The sequence below is a fragment of the Copadichromis virginalis genome, linkage group LG3, assembly GCF_057382275.1.
Source record: "Copadichromis virginalis isolate Kocher_CV1m ecotype Utaka linkage group LG3, C_Virginalis_male_GT1.1, whole genome shotgun sequence".
NCBI lineage: Eukaryota > Metazoa > Chordata > Actinopteri > Cichliformes > Cichlidae > Copadichromis > Copadichromis virginalis.
In genome coordinates this window covers 44,713,510-44,730,988 of record NC_140620.1, presented here as the reverse complement: position 1 = coordinate 44,730,988, position 17,479 = coordinate 44,713,510, and the positions used below count along the sequence as shown (strand labels likewise).

Genomic DNA, 17,479 nt, shown 5'->3' with positions numbered 1-17,479 from the left:
GCTTGCCATCACCAGTGTATGAATGTGTGTGTGAATGGGTGGATGACTAGATATGTAAAGCGCTTTGGGGTCCTTAGGGACTAGTAAAGCGCTATATAATTACAGGCCATTTACATGAGTGCAGGTGGTGATCAGTGCCAAACATGGAATGATGCAGTGAACACAGCGTAGGGTCATGTGTTAGTGGTGGGAACAGTCATATGGTTATTGTTCATGTGTCCAACAGCAGAGGGGAAGAAACTGTTCTTATGGCGAGAGGTTCTGGTGCAAATGGACCGGAGCCTCCTGCCTGAGGGGAGCAGGTCAAACAGACTGTGTCCAGGGTGAGAAGGGTCAGCTGAGATCCGAGCTGCACGCCGCAGTGTCCTGGAGGTGTACAGGTCCTGCAGAGATGGGAGTCTGCAGCCAATCACCTTCTCAGCAGAGCGCACAACACGCTGCAGTCTCTGTTTGTCCCTGATAGTGGCTCCAGCGTACCACACGGTGATGGAGGAGGTGAGGATGGACTCGATGATTGCAGTGTAGAATTGCATCATCGTCCGTGTTGGCAGGTTGAATTTCTTCAGCTGCCTCAGGAAGTACATCCTCTGCTGGGCTTTCTTAATGATGGAGGTGATGGTGGGCTCCCACTTCAGGTGCTGGGTGATGGTGGTACCCAGGAAGCGGAATGAGTCCACAGAGGTGATGGGGGTGTCAGTCAGGATGATGGGGGGGAGTGGGGCTGTGTGCTTCCTGAAGTCCACAATAATCTCCACTGTCTACTGGGCATTCAGCACCAGGTTGTTGTGGCTGCACCAGGACACCAGACGTTCAACCTCCCTCCTGTAGGCAGACTCATCCCCGTCCGAGATGAGTCCAATAACGGTGGTGTCATCTGCAAACTTGATTAGCTTGACAGACTGGTGGGTGGAGGTGCAGCAGTTGGTGTACAGAGAGAAGAGCAGAGGAGAAAGAACACAGCCCTGAGGGGAGCCGGTGCTGATGGTCCGGGAGTCCGAGACATTCTTTCCCAGCCTCACATGCTGCTTCCTGTCCGTCAGGAAGGATATGCTTTGAGAAACCACATACAGTACATGTTCAGGGAAATGCTTTCCATATTGATCAAGGCTTTCCATCTACAGTTCAGTCATGTGTAGGCTATATTTATATTTTCATGTCATTTCAGTTGAGTGAATGAAATGCAAATGATTTCCTTTTGGTTTACCAAAACAAATTATTGAAGGAGTACCTTCATGTTGTGAAGTACACTGGTTCTAAATTGACTTGTGAATGTGAGTTAGTCTGTTTCTCTGTGTTAGTCGTCTTTTTACATCACACAATGCTATCTGGGAAACGCTCCAGATTCCCTTTGCAAGGCAAAGCAACAATATGTTGGATGAATGGATAACTATACATTTATATCACAAAGCCAGCCAAAATCATACGGGGTTTGCAGTGTAAATTCAAAAATACCCTTTTCTGTCTTCTGTTCTGAGAACTAAAGGAGGGTTTGGGATCACCTGATCCACCTTGATCTATAAGCTTTATCAAAAAAGAAAGTTTTGAATCTCATCTTAAAATTAGAAAGGGTGTCAGTCTCGCAAATCCAAACCAGGAGCTGGTTCCACAGGACAAAGGACAGAGAGCTGGGTTCTGGGTCACATTCTAAAAGTGCTCATTATTCATGAGCTTCTTGATCGTGACTGCTGTAATAAATTGTAACCAATTAATTCCTTCAGCTTTGTCCATTAATTTTCTAGAATAAAACAATAATATATGAGTCTTTGTGTTTTCTAATCCTACACCACCTTACTATAATTAAGAGCAAACATGCTGAATGTGTTCTGAACCAGACTGGATTTTTGTAAAAGGGATCATAAGACATTTATTTCCTGTAGGTATGAAGCCAATCTTCGCTTAGCCTAAAATTAAAATAACAATAATAATAATAATAATAACAAGCAAGCAGTTTCTTGAGTGATCTTGCAGAGTACAAAGCAGCACTTTAAAGGAGTGGTTGAGAATTTGGGTGTAGGGATCCAGGCGTGCAAGAACAGGTTGTGTTGTGGAATGGACAAAGGCCTAACTGAATACTTAAAATAACCACATGCTGTATTAACAATGAGTCTTCGTGACTGTGCTAAAAAAAAAAACAGCTCGACACAGGTTCTTCAGGACATTTAAAGTTAGCACAATCATGACCTCAGATGAAATGTTTCTCACAGGAGGATTGGTGGTTTCAACAGTGTAGGAGGCTGTGGTTGCCACAAGATGTGTTAAGGAAACACAAGTTGTAACTACACAATCAAATAAAAAGATTGTGAAATGCCTGCCAAACCAAGCAGGCAATTGTATAGATAAGACTGGATTTTCAGTATCCTCTACCAGAAAAACACTTGCAGGCGGTGAGATTTTATTTAGAACAACCAGTGTTAAAATGTTATCTGATCAATCAATATAGAAGCACCATGATTGCTTATGCATTAAATAAAAATTAAGGTTGATGTGAATGAATTTTAGGGGGGGAAAACAACGTTTGAAACTGAATATTTGTCCTGATAATGGGTGATGATGGATAAACTGCTGCCTGTAAAGTAAGCAGTCACTATTGAACATTAGGGCCACTCACATTAAAAAAGGCAAATGGCAGTCATTCATAAATTACTAAGATTAAAAATTATGCCCACTGATATGTTTTTACATATGAAAGTTAAGACCACAGAGGAGTCTCGCAGATGTATTGAAGGAGGACATGCAGGGGGTTGGTGTGACAGAGTTATAGGATGAGATGGAAGCAGATGATCTGCTTTAGAAACCCTTAAAGGAAGCAGTCAAAAGAAGAGTAAAAGTTAAGACTTTGTCCTGCGGTGCTTTACTTACAAGGTTTTTTTTAAGATTTTAAAAACTTGACAAGCAAAATGTATAAAGTTTATATGAGATATTGTTTAGAATGGCTATGTTTAGATTTTACATAAAATCCTTGAATGCGATACACAACCTACACAAAAGAACACACCCGCTTACACTGTACTACTGAGCGTTCAGACAAACCCATGGCGCAACACACCTTCCAAAATAGAAAGAGAAGAATCAGTGTAAAGAACAATAGCAATATCAACAGGGATTTGAGCGCACTGTACTCAAGCTTATATCTATGAACACACTGTCTCAAGGAATGAGGGGAAGAGTTGCTTTCAGAGCATGACATTTTTTTCTCAGATCACCACCAAAGTGTCTATCCTGACGTCAAGTTAGACCAAAGGCGCTTTATTTTTTATTGTTTTATTTTTATTCTCAACCACTTTCCAACCCCTTTTGATTTTGCCATGTCATTATAAAATGCATAAACACTAAAACAGTTCAGCTTGATGCATTGTCAAATAACTTTATTCTGCACTTACATAGCACCTTATAAATCTTAGCTTGGTTTTACTTGGTTTTCTCACTGACACATTCAACCTCTCACACTAGTGACAGCAGAAATGCCGTGCAGGTGCTTGCCTACTATCGGGACTAAGGTGGGATTTAGTGTCTTTCCCAGGGACACCAGAATCTGAAATTGCTACACATAGTCAGAATCTGGTATAAACAATATGAAAGTGTGGATCCGTCCTGCCTTGTATCAACAGCTCAAGCAGTTGCTGGTGTATTAGCATGTTGAATATTTAATGCAAATGCAGTTTTAAGGCAATGACTCATAAGAATATAAAAAGGAGTTCAAGAAGATAACACCAAAAGCTATAATTAATAAGAAGATAAATTTAAATATACTGCCTACCATTCAGGTTTATATTTGCCTTCTTTTTTCATATGGCTTAACTAGCTGCCATGCTTTGACTAAGAGGATCTTCCAGGTTAAGCTGAATTTATTATTTGAACAAAGGAAATATACCAAAATTGCATGAGAATAATTTAGAAAATGCAGACATGTAAATTAAAGTGTGACTCAAACAGTTCACTGTAAATTATTTGAAGTTATCAGCTTACATTGAACACGTCAATTGCCAGTTCTTTAATTACAGATTAAGAACTGTCGTACTGTCACTTGGCTTCATTGGAATTCTGTTATGAAACCTTTTCACAAGAAGCAACTACGCCCAATTTTGTTTACATAACTCCTTTGATAGTGACGCACAAAGGGACTGCTTAGCAAATAAAAAGGTTTTAAGAACTACTAGACATGATCCCCCGCATAAAGTAATCTTAACAAAGGTTAATTTTTTTCTTACAACAAAACCATTCATCTTAGTTTATGCATATTTCGTTTCTTGTTTTGTTATTTTATTAACCCTTGTTAATTCTCAGCACACCAGCAGTTTATTCAGATCAGTTAGTTGATCAGTCTTGCCTGATCAACTAACAGATGCTTTTTTGCATTGTGTTGCTAACTTTTCTCCACACGTATCATGTCAGTCTTTTCAAATCCTGCATCAGTTGTGATTATATTGATTAGATTTTTTTCAAAAAAGATGTACAAATGACCTTTTGAAATCATCACACGCATCACGGCACATGTATCTCTCAGGTCCTGTGTCAGATTTTTGCTGGATTTTTCCCCCCCTGTTCCTTAGGACACAAATTAAAGTATGTAAGATGTAAAATTAGGAAGTCATCCTCTATTTTCTAAATATTTTCTTAAATGTTACTGACTCACACCTTACTTGACAAGCCACATCTCTTACGTCTCTAAAGGTTGATGAGATGACTCAGCGGGTTTGTAATGAAATCTTGAAACGCCACACCAGCATAAAACCAAGTCAAACATGAACGATTGTCGCTTTTAAATCTGGCGAGTTGCCGGGTCTGGGTTTGTCATATAGCTCTCTCATTTGTCAAGTGGAATTTGTTTTATTTATTTATTCACTATTTTTTCAGTTCTTTGCAAGAAAATGCAGAGAAGAAATTTAGTGAAGTAAAAGTTTGCTGGAACAAAATAAAGGAAAAGAAAATGAAACTGTATAATCAATTTTTGAGAACCTCTGCCTCAGCTGGCCTCAGATTTGGAGGTGCCGATTCTTATTCCCACCGCTTCACACTAAGCTGCGACCCATTCCAGTGCGAGCTGTAGGCCATCACCCGATGAAGCCAACAGAACCACATCATCCGCGAAAAGCAGAGATGAGATTCTGAGGCCACTTAAGTGAAAGCCCTCAGCCGCCGGGTCTGTCCAGCGTTCTCCCCCGCCACCTGATCCAACTCACCACCAGGTGGTGATCAGTTGACAGCTCAGCCCCTCTCTTTACCCGAGTGTCCAGGACATGTGGCCGCATCATTCCTCTGAGAATGAGTGAAAAAGCAACCAATGTTCAAAGAAAAACTTTGAAAGATCTTCATGAAGTCTACTGCTCATTACCATTTAAAAGTAAAGTACTACAAAGTCTGGCTTCTTGTAATAAAAACAGAAAGAAATGAAGGTGGCTCAACGTGCTTCTCCAGCACTGTAAAATAAAAAATTCATGAGTATTTGCTATTTACTTTGGATAATCTTAACAATCTTACTCTTGTCCTCTGTTGCATTCCCTTGAATAGTAGGGGAGACCGGGGATAGTTGTAACGTGGGTCAGTTGTAACACTTCCAATTTCTCCAATCAGGGCTAAGTTTCAAATGATGTGACTCATCCTGTGCATGCCCAATTCAGTTCTGCTATCACATGTGAAAAATCAGCACATTTTGTCAAACACAGACAATTTAACATGAAAAAAAGTGATTTGTATGCCAAAAAGTACGTTTTTCTACTTTATTTCAATTTCTAATAGCATTATTTGCTTTGCAGTTAAACTCATCAAACTTAAATTATGTTATTTGTATGTCTATGGGGATATATTCTGTGTAGGTCTTTAGTGCTAATGTTTTAGCCGTTGGCTGTAATGTTAGCTAGTTCATGGCTATAGGAGTCTGGGTTAGTTGTAACAATAATGCAGATGTTGCAACTTACCACACTATTACTTTAACTTATATTAAACAAGTTGGGGCAACGACATCAGCAGAGAGAGGTTCACTGGTCGCATTTGTATATGCGGTTAATGCCATTGGCAACACAATTCCTCCACTGTTTGTGTTCCCACACATACATTATGCAGACCACTGTGTCAGAGATGGACCAGTAGGAAGTACTGGTAGTGGAAATAAATCAGGATGGGGGCAAGAAACAGATTTCCTCATCTTTCTGAAGCACTCTGCAAACCACACCAAGGTAAGCCATGATAAAAAGTAATGGAATTGCAATGCTGGTGAACAACTACATTTTTTCAGCTTCATTGTTATGTTCAAAATTGGTGCAAGAGCTGTAGGTTATAATGCCCACTGAGCCAATGAGGCCAAACTCAAGGAAGACCAACCAAAATTAATGAAATATTCAGTTGCAGAAAATTCCATAATTTGTCTTTTTGGGGGGTTGGAATATGTTCAAAAGCTAGATTTCTGCATTCTGTCACACACACACACACACACACACACACACACACACACACACACACACACACACACACACACACACATAATTACATAAATGGCTCTAAGTGCATTCATGTGTTGAATAAACAAAGATTACACGTTAATGTTTTGTCAGTACCCTTATTTCATTGTGTTACATTTTACCCCAGGATATGTTACAACTAACCCAGACTATGGGGTTAATTGTAACATTTCACTCTTCGTGTTTGAGACCATACCATGCAATGGGTAATTGTGCTGCAGAGAAAATATCTGCACTATTTAATAGCAGAGACATGTAAATACTTTGCATTACATTTTGAATCCACTACCTTAAACGAGCTCCAATTTACAGACAGAAATGTCAAAAATGTTACAACTATCCCCGGTCTCCCCTACAGACCTCTGGGAATTCCGCCTACATTTGTGCAACCCTGTGGACAGCTTTTTGTCTCTCTTTCAAGTCACCACAAACATCCAGGCACAAGATTACAGGGTACTCATTTCTGAAGCGCAACTCAACAGCATTCTTTGAGAGCCCCTTGCAATTAAAATGCTTTGGGGGGGAAAAAACTATTGAGAAACCACTTATGAAGTCTGAGAAACCTTGTTGTACATCTAAGTACTGAATACCTAAATATATTTCTAAAGGTGCTACTGGCATGAAATTCTGTGGTCAGCAGCAACTCATCCCATCAAACAGGAAAGAAATCAGACCAGTAGATGTTCATATATTAAGTTTTGTGTAATAGTGAGAATTGACCCAGAGAAAAAGTATTAAACATGCTTACTGAAATGTATTTACTACTTTGTACAAAACACTTTGTTGGTGACAGCTTTAAGACTTTTGCACACAACTATATATAATTATCAGTTACTTACCTCAAGATGATACTGTTTTCATGACATGGATTTACCCCATCACACCTACATTTACCTACACATTACGCCTATTAGAAGTAATGTTAGTCTGATAAAGGCAAAACCAATAGGCTGATGATTTTTTTATATGCATCTATGTCTTAACATAACTAAAACCACTCTTTTCAAAGAAAAAAATGGCAAAGCAGCAGCTTTTTTCATTAGACTACTACACAGATTGTTCCTCAGATCCAAAAAACAAACAATAAAGCACTTTAAATAAAAAAACAAAAACAAAAAAACAACACCACCATTGCTAGTGCATTGTGCAATGTGTGCCATGCATATTTTAATCTCATATTCCAAACAGCATTTCACTATGGTAATGACTGCTTCACATGTGAAGAATGAAAATTATTTGTGCTATGTATTATGATGACCTTTAACAGATGAACGCTCAAAACCGCCTTGAGTATAATTTGAAGAAGCACGTAAGCTGCACTTTTGTTCGTTAAGTTGTTTGTATGTGCCTTTTCTTTTGGTTTAGCAGAATTGTTGTTATGCAGGTTTAAAAGTATGCAGCAAGCCTAATCTCCCCTGAAGCGACAGGATCACTAATCCTGTTTGACTGGCAGATGATATGTGGGGAAGTACAAAGCAGAAAACAACACAGACATTGACGCAACACTTCAAATAAAAGTTGTGCATACTGAGAACAAGTGAGGCTTAATTATTTATTAGTTAATTAATGTCTGATGTAAAATTCAGCCAAATTATATCATGAAACGTTTCAGTGCTTTAAGATACTTAAGAATGATCTGCTGATAAGTCAGACAAACACAATCTCAAAATTACGGTATAATCTGCTCCACTGTCTGTGAAGCGAAATTGGATATTTAAACTGATTCAGATATTATACAACTGGCAGGCTTTGTGTAGAAACTATGAAGTAGAAAATGGATCACTAAGCACAATACTGTGTTGAGATGAGCTTACTGCAACACGTGATCCCAGCTCTACACATAAATGATTTTACACTCGTATATTACTCATGTTAATATGCAGTCACTCGAAAGAATCCCATATAACTTTGTGCAAAAGTCTGGAGCCGCCCTTTATTTCTTCATAGAGCCAGACTTTGTAGCAATTTTTTTTTATTTAATAGTCTTGAGAAATAGTATTCCAGGGATTCTAGATGTCTTCCAGAGTTTTTCGTTGAACACTGACAGACACTTGACGCTGACTTTTGAGTCATTGGTGCATTAAAAAAACGGCTTCTACACATACCAGACAACTTAGCAAAAAAGACTTGTACTTGCACTACAAAAACAGCTCATTTGGCACCATTTCTTTATCTGAATCTATGACAAAGCCCAAGGATACAAATAAATAGGACACGGCCCTGAAAAATAAGGGCATTAGACTACATGTCCTCGGGGGGTAGAATGCTGTAGACTTTTGCTTACGCTTGCCTGGGAGAAAGTAGATAAAAGGGGACCATCTTCTAGTGGAAAGTTACTGAAAACACTGTTGTTTAAACTAGAGAGGGACCAGCAGATTGACTGTTTGATTGTAATTGATTGTTTATTCCGAGAAGAAAAACAGGAATGGGATATAACACTGTTTTATATCCCATTCCTGATATAAAACATTCTCTAACACTGAGAGAGAGAAAGAATGTGGATGTTTAGGTTTTATGACTTTGGAGAAATGGTCAGACACTTCGAGATTTGCCGGATACCCTCCCGTGCACATGTCCCGTCCGGAAGTTTGTAATGCTCAAAGTGTCTATTGAATAAAGAGATTGTTGATTGAGCATTAAACACCAAGTGTTGTTTTTCCTTTAGCCCAAAGATCAAAGAATAGGGACATTCAACAAGACCAAGCAAACTGAAAGACTTCCAAGCGATGCTTGTTATTATTTGGCTACCAGTATGGTGTTTCAACACCTCAGTACAAACCTGTTGAGCCATCTCATCAACTTTAAGAAATCTAACAAATGGGGGTTGTCACATAAGGTGTGAGTCAGTAACACTTTGGAAAACATGCAGATAATAGAAGGGGACTGAATAACTTTACATCTCATATGCTTTTCATTCTGGGTAAGTTTCTTTTTATAGTACAATAATAGAGAGCAGTCGTTATTGTTTTTCCTTGTATGATGTCCAAGAAAAAGGCTTTGCTTGCTTTTTTTGTACATTTTGTACAGCATTTAAATTTAGTAGAGAAAGCAAAAAGACAACAGATGAATACTGAGGGTGCAGACTTTAGTCAGATTCAGGAGAATAGCATTTTAGTGAGAACATGCTCCAAGCTAAAATGTGATTGACTCATCAAATGCAAATGCCCATCATGCAAGAACTATTAAAAAACAGCAGCTTTAAGTCTCGGTTCCAAAAGGTTAACTGACTTTTTTGTATAGTAACTTTTTTTGTTACTATTAAAATGGCTGTGCTTTTATTTTTGTTAAAAAATTACAATATTAAAGTGAACTGCTATTGAAATTGTATACAAGATCCTAACAACTGCAACAGCTGTCTTGTTTATCGGCACTTGAGAGACAAGTAAAACCGGAAACACCAAAAAGAAAACACATAAACTGATTCCCAGCACTCACTGTGACTGTTGCTGTTGTTCTATTTTGAAACATACTGACTCATTGACTTCTTGTTAGTCGATGTTAGTCTTATTTTGTTCATCATTTAAAAATGTAAAAATCATAACTTACTGTTATTGACAAATAGTAGCAAACGTTTTGTTTCCTTAAACAGAAAACAAAGAAACATCACAGTGCATGTGTGTGTGTTTCAAAGTAACGCACAGTGATTTTCTTGTACAAGTTACAGATAGATAGATGCACAGATAGACAGACAGGCTGGAGACAGAAAAAAGGGAGTGTCTATAAATAAAACCTGTTGGCATGACATAGCAAGAGAGGCGCCTGTGATGTGTACAGTGGAAGAAACAGCTTCTTCAGCAGGGAAAATAAAGGCAACAAGATTTAAAGGGAACACATAGGGAGGTGGACTGTTTGAAGGAAAGAAAGAAATGGTGAATGGCCTGTATTTGTATAGCGCTTTTACTAGTCCCTAAGGACCCCAAAGCGCTTTGCACATCCAGTCATCCACCCATTCACACACTGGTGATGGCAACATTGTAGCCACAGCCACCCTGGGGCGCACTGACCGAAATATTTTTCTTTTATTGTGAGATGGCTTTTTAAATACCCATTTTCTGTATTTTTGGATAGTCTGCATTTAAAACTACTCAAGGGAGACATGATAAGAATAACAACATTTAATCTTATTAAAAAATACAAATATAAAACTAACCCCCTTATAGCGACAAATTGGCTACTGAGTCTTTTTTTTTTTTTAAACAAACAAAAACAAAACAGGATTTAATATGTTCATTTCAGCTGTAAAGTTGGCCATTTTTTATCATGGGAGTCCATGGTGCCTGATTAACTACCTTGCAAGAATGAAATCACCATTGGAGATTTTCAACGCGCATTCAATCGACCAGAAGGTCAACCACATACTCAGGGGTGCTTTCTATTTAACATTCACTACTAACAACTCACCAGTAAGCCTGCCCAATGTGGAGGGCCACGAGTGGCAAATTAATTAAATAAATATATAATTAAATAATCCATTAAATGTGTCATTATTAAGATACATACATGTCTATTCATTTCATTTAAAACATCAGTGTACTTATTTGAAATTGTATTTATTTGATAGCACATTTTTGGGGTAGCTGTAGCTCGTGTGATAGAGCAGGTCACCTACTAACTGGAAGGTTGGTGGTTTAAATCCCTGTCTGCTCCAGTCATCTGGAGTGTGAATGTTAGGTAGAAAGAACTTAAGAAAAAGTGCTTGTAATGAATGAGACAAGGTGTGTAAAGCTCTTTGAGTGCTCAGATAGAGTAGAAATACACTATATCAGAACCAGTCCATTTAATGATATATTTCATTAATTCATTTTAGCACTGGAGGCCGTGCGGCCTACATTTGTACATAATAATTACAGGCTGGCAAAGCTATAGGCCAAGTCTTGTTTTCTGCATACCACACAATGTGATTTTAATTATGGGCCAACTTCTCACCTACTTAATTTTATTAATAATCAAATCGAACCAAATCTATTTTTCAAGTGCCTTTCACTTGTTTAAACAGTTAAGCGTGTTTCAAAGTTTTACAAAGCACATTCGAGGACTGAAACGGCGTCAGTTTGGGGGATGGGGGGGGGGGGGGGTTACGCATTCAATGCGTAAAAAAATATAGCGCAGTCGGCTTAGATCGGCGATAATAACAGTAAGCTTAAGACGCTTTATATTGTAAAGTAAGGACCCTACAATAATACTACTAATTTTAAAGGCATTAGTGGGTTTGGAGGACATTTTTCTAACGCGTAATTGACCAAAGTGTTCGAAAAGTTAAAAAAAAAAATAAAGCTGGACGATCACTGGGCAGCTTTTGAGACTAGCTAGTCCCAAAAGTCCATGTTTACCGAGGCAGCACTTTGTCAGCCTGTGAGGGTCTGTGGCTGCTCACCAGGTACGCCAGAGGGGGGGGCGGTATGAAAAGAAAAAAAAGAAGGCTTGGACACCGCTAGCATAATGGACAGGTTTTTGACGGGGCTTCCACACAAACGCAAAGCAGGAGATGAAGCATCGCCAAATGTGTTTCCAAACCAACTTCCTTCCAAGCCAAAGACTAGAAAATATGGTGAAGCATATCTTCCCCTTGGCTTCACCTGCACAAGTGCCAAAGTAGGTCTCCCCTGCAGAATTGCTTTTCCCCTGCATCGGGAGCAGCGCTGGGCTGTCCAAATCACGGACAAACAGTATCCCACAATTGTTTATGTTTTTGAACCTATTTTGCACAGAGAGGCATTTAAAAAATGTATTGATAGCAATTTTGAATATTATTACACAGGAAAAAAACATTTTCCTTGTAAAACAAAGGGGGACCTAGCAAAAAAAAAGTTTTGGAACCACTGAGGTACGCGCTATTAAACGAGGCTATTTTTAATTTGTGCTGACCGGCGGAACCGGAAGAGAAAACCGCAGGGATTAGTGTGTTTACAACTCCTAGCATCCTGGGTGCATCAACCTGCCATCAGACACATGCAATTTGCATTTGCAAGCTGGTGGGCTTAGCCTATCGTATAACAGCTTCTCTTTTTGCTTTCTTTCCTGGATTGTTGTTTAGGTGGTGGTGGACTCTTGTTGTTCTGGAACCGTCGCAGCGTCGGGCCACCCACCATCTGTAGAAGTGGGACAAGGGAACAGATGGCGCATCCAAGCCGGGCTGCAGGGTTGCTGACGCTGAGCGTTCGTGCAGAACTGGAGATCAGTATCAATCATTAAAATAAAGCACTGCCGCTGTATACAGCACAGTGCGTTTTTCAAGGTTACCAATGCCAATGTGGTTGCGATAGAAGCGAGGGTGGGGGGACTGGAAGCATCGTATGTCGACCAAATTGAGGCGCAACGATCGGGCGACGATTTGACCGCTGGCATCAACTTAATCCCTTCTGACGTGTCTCTGTCTCGGTGAACAATGGTTGACAATCGCTACGCCACAGCTCTGGTCATCGCCTGCGTGCTGAGCATCATAGCCACCGTGTATCTGTCGGTGGCAATCGGAACGCAGCACTGGTACCAGTACAGCAGCCCCACGGTGCGCGGAGAGGCCAACATTTCCGAGTTGCGCTCGCTGTACGAGGAGTTCATAGACGGAGAATTCGATGAGAAAACCTACAGCGACACGTTGTTCCGTCTTAACGGGACTGTGGGCCTCTGGTGGCGGTGTGTGCTTGTTCCTGCCAACGCTCACTGGTACAAAGAGCCAGGTATGTATATGTGCTGACGTCAGTAGCACAGTGTCCTTGTAGCTTTACGTGAAGTTGGATCATTCACGTCTCAGATGGTTTAAACTATACAGAGATGGCTTTTGCTGCTCTCTAATTGAGCATCTGGTCTCAGGCAGGTGTGGTATATTCCCAGGCCTCTCCTCTGTTTTCATCACATCTCTATGCAGAGCATTTTATTTTGTTTCCCACTACACAGACTTAGACAGGAAATCAATTCCAACCCTGTTCCTCCAATTATTCATTATAGGGTCACGTGGGGGGGCTTGACCCTGTGCCAGCTGTCACAGGGCAAGAGGCTGTGTGCATCCCAGACAGGTCTGCCTGTCCCCTGCAGGGCTGACACATACAAAAAAATTATTCATAGCTACAGCCAATTTAAAATCACCAGTTAACCCAACCCCACTAACTGCATGTTTTGGACTGTGGGAGGGAGCTGGCCTATCGGGAGAGAACACACCTAAGCACGGGGAGAACGTGCAAACTCCAAACAGAGTGGATTTTCGCTTTCTGGTGCTAACCACCACACCAACATGCCATTCAATTTTAACCACTGTTGCCAATTAGTTTGATCACTCAGTTTTTTTGATCACCAATTTCTACCTGGGCCTTACGATCACTTTCATTTGTAGGTGAAAAACCAACCGTACAGTAGGTATTTCCTGTCGTGCTTAACGCTATATTTCTTTTCATAATGTGAGAAAGTTTTCTCAGGGCTTTCACATTTCCTTTACATTTTGTGCGCATTTGTACAACCAGTTTCTCCACAGGTAGTACGAAACTCAATGTTTGAAATGAAAATTTAATTCAAATGCACAGTAAATGGAGTATAAACGGGAGCCTGATCTCTTGTAGGTGCCAAGATGGTGCTGGAGTGTCGAGGCTTCACTCTACCTCAACAGTTTACTCCAAAGTACAAAGAACCAGGGAACCACAACAGCGGGGAGGACATGGTGCGCACATGTAAGCTCAGCCACAAGTTTATGCTTTTTAAAATATGCAAAAACCACACTTTAGCTGTGAGAATATTCTATATTAGATTCAGCCTCTTGTCTAAGTAGTGCATTACTTACATCTGATGTTGAGTACTACATTAATCCCAGTCAGGGCAGAATCTTATCTCGCACATCCCTCTGTGTGTGCGCAGATCTGTGGAGGTGCCAGTTTCTGCTGCCGTTGGTGTCTCTGGGTCTAGTGGTGTTGGCAGGTCTGACTGGATTCTGTGCCTGTCTGTGCCGAAGCCTCACACCAACTCTTGGAATAGGAGTGCTTCACATGCTGGCTGGTAGGAGCAATGTTGAAATCCATACATGTTGTCAGACTGTGCAATTAAACATTTTAATAAGGGTTCAGGGATGTAAACTTTTACATCTGAAAGTAACTCTACAAACTTATTTAAATATAGTTCTCTCCATGGTTTGTTATTGCTTTTGTGAGGCATGAAAATCACAATGACATAATCTAGTCAGTGTCCATTTTTTTATGCACAGTCTGTGGTTATAGTGCATGTTGAGTCAATCTCACATTGTCATGACTGGGAACCAAGCAGATCTGTTGGCAAAGTGGACCTATCATGCACATTTTCAGCTTTTATTCTTGGTAACTAAAAGAAACTTGATGAAACATTCAAAATAATCTTTATTTTTCAGTTCAACCACCGTCTGAAACACACTGTTTGCATTAAATTTAACAAGCAGAGTGTTTCAAGCAGTCTGGAGCTCAAGCTTTTAGCTCACAGCGAATACTTTTCCATACGAGAAGAAGGTTTCCATTAATATTATTTCCTAATAGTCGAGCTTTTTCCACATTAACCAATCTAATGTGAAACAAGCAGTGATGCTGCAAAATGATAAATATACTATCTGGACGCTTAGCATTTGACTTATTACGAAGTGAATACCAAACTATAAGCACAAAAATTTCTACCTAAACATAAATTTGAAATCTGATAAGTGATTAAACCCTAACTAAGTGTGTCTGTACGCCATCCAGGTCTCTGCACCTTAGCCACAGTGTGCTGCTACCTGGCGGGGATGGACCTGCTCCACAGGGTGTCGATGCTACCCGACAAAGTGGACGGCTCTCTCGGCTGGTCGCTGTACCTGGTCCTCATTTCTTCACCTCTCCACATGATGGCTGCCGCCCTGCTAGTGTGGGCGGCGCGCAGCCATAGTCAGAACTACTACCGCATGACTGCCTACCGGGTGGCATAAACTGAGATTTAGCTCTGGATCTTAAGCCCTGTTTAGAGTCTGACACCAAGATTCGTTTTCTTAATGAGTTGTGGGGGTTTTTTCCTCTACGTGTTTTTGTCTCTCAAGGATTAAGAATTTTTGCATGTCCTGTACACTAATGACCCTTCTTGCTGCGTTAACAGATTTGATTTTTATCTCCTGGGGGATGGAAATGGTTTGCAAATCAGATTTACCAGAACAATATGTAGTATACGTGTGCTTCAGACTAACCTGAAACGAAGTAGAGAAGCATTAGCAGTGCCCTACTTTCATACAACATAAATTTTATCAAAATCTCCAAAGTGCAGGTCAGTCACATCGGAAAAGTAGATATATTGCGATTTATTTTCATAGTTTAGTTCTTTGGAGGCAGTGATAAGAAGGCATGACCCCGTGAACTGCATACCTGGTATCAGAGTGCCAGATAAATTAAAAAAAAAAAATCTTGTTTGGAAGAAAAGTAAAAGCAAGTTCTTAAATGACAGTTTACACAGGTTTCATGTGTACTGACTTCAGTTTTCCTTCCTTCTCATCCCATCTTATCAGATTACAGAGATTTTGTGATATTGCTGTTCTTCCTGTTTGTCATAAGGGCACATGCGTACTGCACATTTTTAAACATCTTTGATCTGTTGAAAATTGAACAGGATTTAATTTTATCTTTTAAAAACGCCACAGTTGTTGTCATAGTTTTCTTCAGTCCAATATAAATCTTCCATTGTAAAAATATAATCAAGTCAACTGACGTATAATGGAAAATATTTTAACTTGCGCAATTTTTGTTGATTTTGTTGATGACGTATTTCGCAAAGGAAGTCAAATTTGTAGGTTTTTTTAATTTAACCAAAAAAAAGCTGCACACTGACTACTGTTCCTTGATATGTGTGATTTTTATCATTTAAATGGCGATGACAGAAGGCACTTTAGTGATAAGTAAGCACACTTAGTAATAAAAGAAGTACTAGAGTCTGGGAAAAGTGTGTATTTACAGACCTCTGCTGGTGAAATTTTCTAGTCTGCCACACGTGATTGCAGCTGAATGTGATGACGTTCCTGTTCGTTGCACTTGAAGAATGTGGCCACAGGTTTGTTGTATTTACACAATGTTCCCATGACTAGAATTTAATTTACAATTCTGTTTCAAATCCTCTGTTGTTGTTGTTTTTTTACTTAAGTTTATTTATTTATTTATTGTTTATGGTAGTTATTATGTTCAGACTGTGTGTATAATTTGTTTACTACACGATGTATGTATTGCATTGCTTTGTTTGCTTTTTGATCACATCATGTTGTGACAGATTTTTGTAGAAAAAAGTGAAAACCACAGTAGTGCTCATTTACTTTTTTTTTTTTTTAGTTGAGCACATACATTCATGAAAGTAATTTTCTTAGTTCATATTTGGGTGTTTTTTGTTGTTTATTTGATCGATGTATGTCCCTCAGCTGACGGATTAATGTGCTGAAAAACAAACAAACTGTTTTAGTCTCATTTCCCTGGTTGGCACTATGAATGTACTTTAAAGGCCATATTATGATAAGCTACAGCATTTCTTTGCACCTAAATTAATTTCAAACATATTCTGACCATTGCTGTAGTAATCAGTAGTGAATTTCTATATTTTTAAAATATAAATATTAAAATAATTACATTTGGAGAGAAAAAATACCACTATTACCCACAAATTCATGATATCTGTTTGTGAAATATCACTGCTGATAAAGATTTATGAGCTTCATGAATATCTGAAATGATGCACTGTTCGTCTCATTATGAAACACATTGTATTTTACACATTCACCCTTTAAATACTGGAAACTCAATCCCTGAATGCACACTACCATGTGTTGTTTGTGAAAGAGTGCTTAATCCCCGTTATGAGCTGCAGCAGTTGATAACTATGTATTTAAATATCGTGTGTGAGTGTGAACAAGCATAACACATGTCACCATTTCAATAAAAAGTTTTGTAAAAACTGAATTCAGTCATCAGTCTCATGTGGTTAACATCTTTTGATGCAAATTCCTGCTCATCAGCTTGTTGCTCCTGCTCTGCCTGCACTCGGATTGCAGGAATCATCACCGTAGCCCAACTGTC

General features: G+C 39.4%; 1 protein-coding gene across 2 annotated transcripts; it reads left to right on the top strand.

Annotated features, from left to right (window-relative positions):
* The first annotated feature begins 9,305 nt into the window (after window positions 1–9,305).
* On the top strand, window positions 9,306–17,366 carry LOC146714961 (claudin domain-containing protein 1-like). 2 transcript variants are annotated; one of them, XM_085451323.1, is made up of 5 exons: window positions 9,306–9,375; window positions 12,490–13,132; window positions 14,006–14,113; window positions 14,298–14,435; window positions 15,143–17,366. In XM_085451323.1, the coding sequence occupies exons 2-5, from the start codon at window positions 12,841–12,843 to the stop codon at window positions 15,361–15,363; spliced, it is 759 nt and encodes a 252-aa protein (XP_085307449.1). In that variant the 5' UTR covers window positions 9,306–9,375; window positions 12,490–12,840; the 3' UTR covers window positions 15,364–17,366. The 2 variants fall into 2 exon arrangements, with proteins under 2 accessions (XP_085307449.1, XP_085307447.1); XM_085451321.1 differs by lacking the exon at window positions 9,306–9,375 and having other exon boundaries at window positions 11,930–13,132.
* The last annotated feature ends 113 nt before the right edge of the window (window positions 17,367–17,479 follow it).

Excerpts from the sequence above, each read along its gene's own strand:
- LOC146714961 (XM_085451323.1), top strand. The coding sequence starts at position 12,841 with ATGGTTGACAATCGCTACGCCACAGCTCTGGTCATCGCCTGCGTGCTG. Across the intron at positions 13,133-14,005 it reads TCACTGGTACAAAGAGCCAG|GTGCCAAGATGGTGCTGGAG; the intron begins GTATGTATATGT and ends GATCTCTTGTAG. Across the intron at positions 14,114-14,297 it reads GGAGGACATGGTGCGCACAT|ATCTGTGGAGGTGCCAGTTT; the intron begins GTAAGCTCAGCC and ends GTGTGTGCGCAG.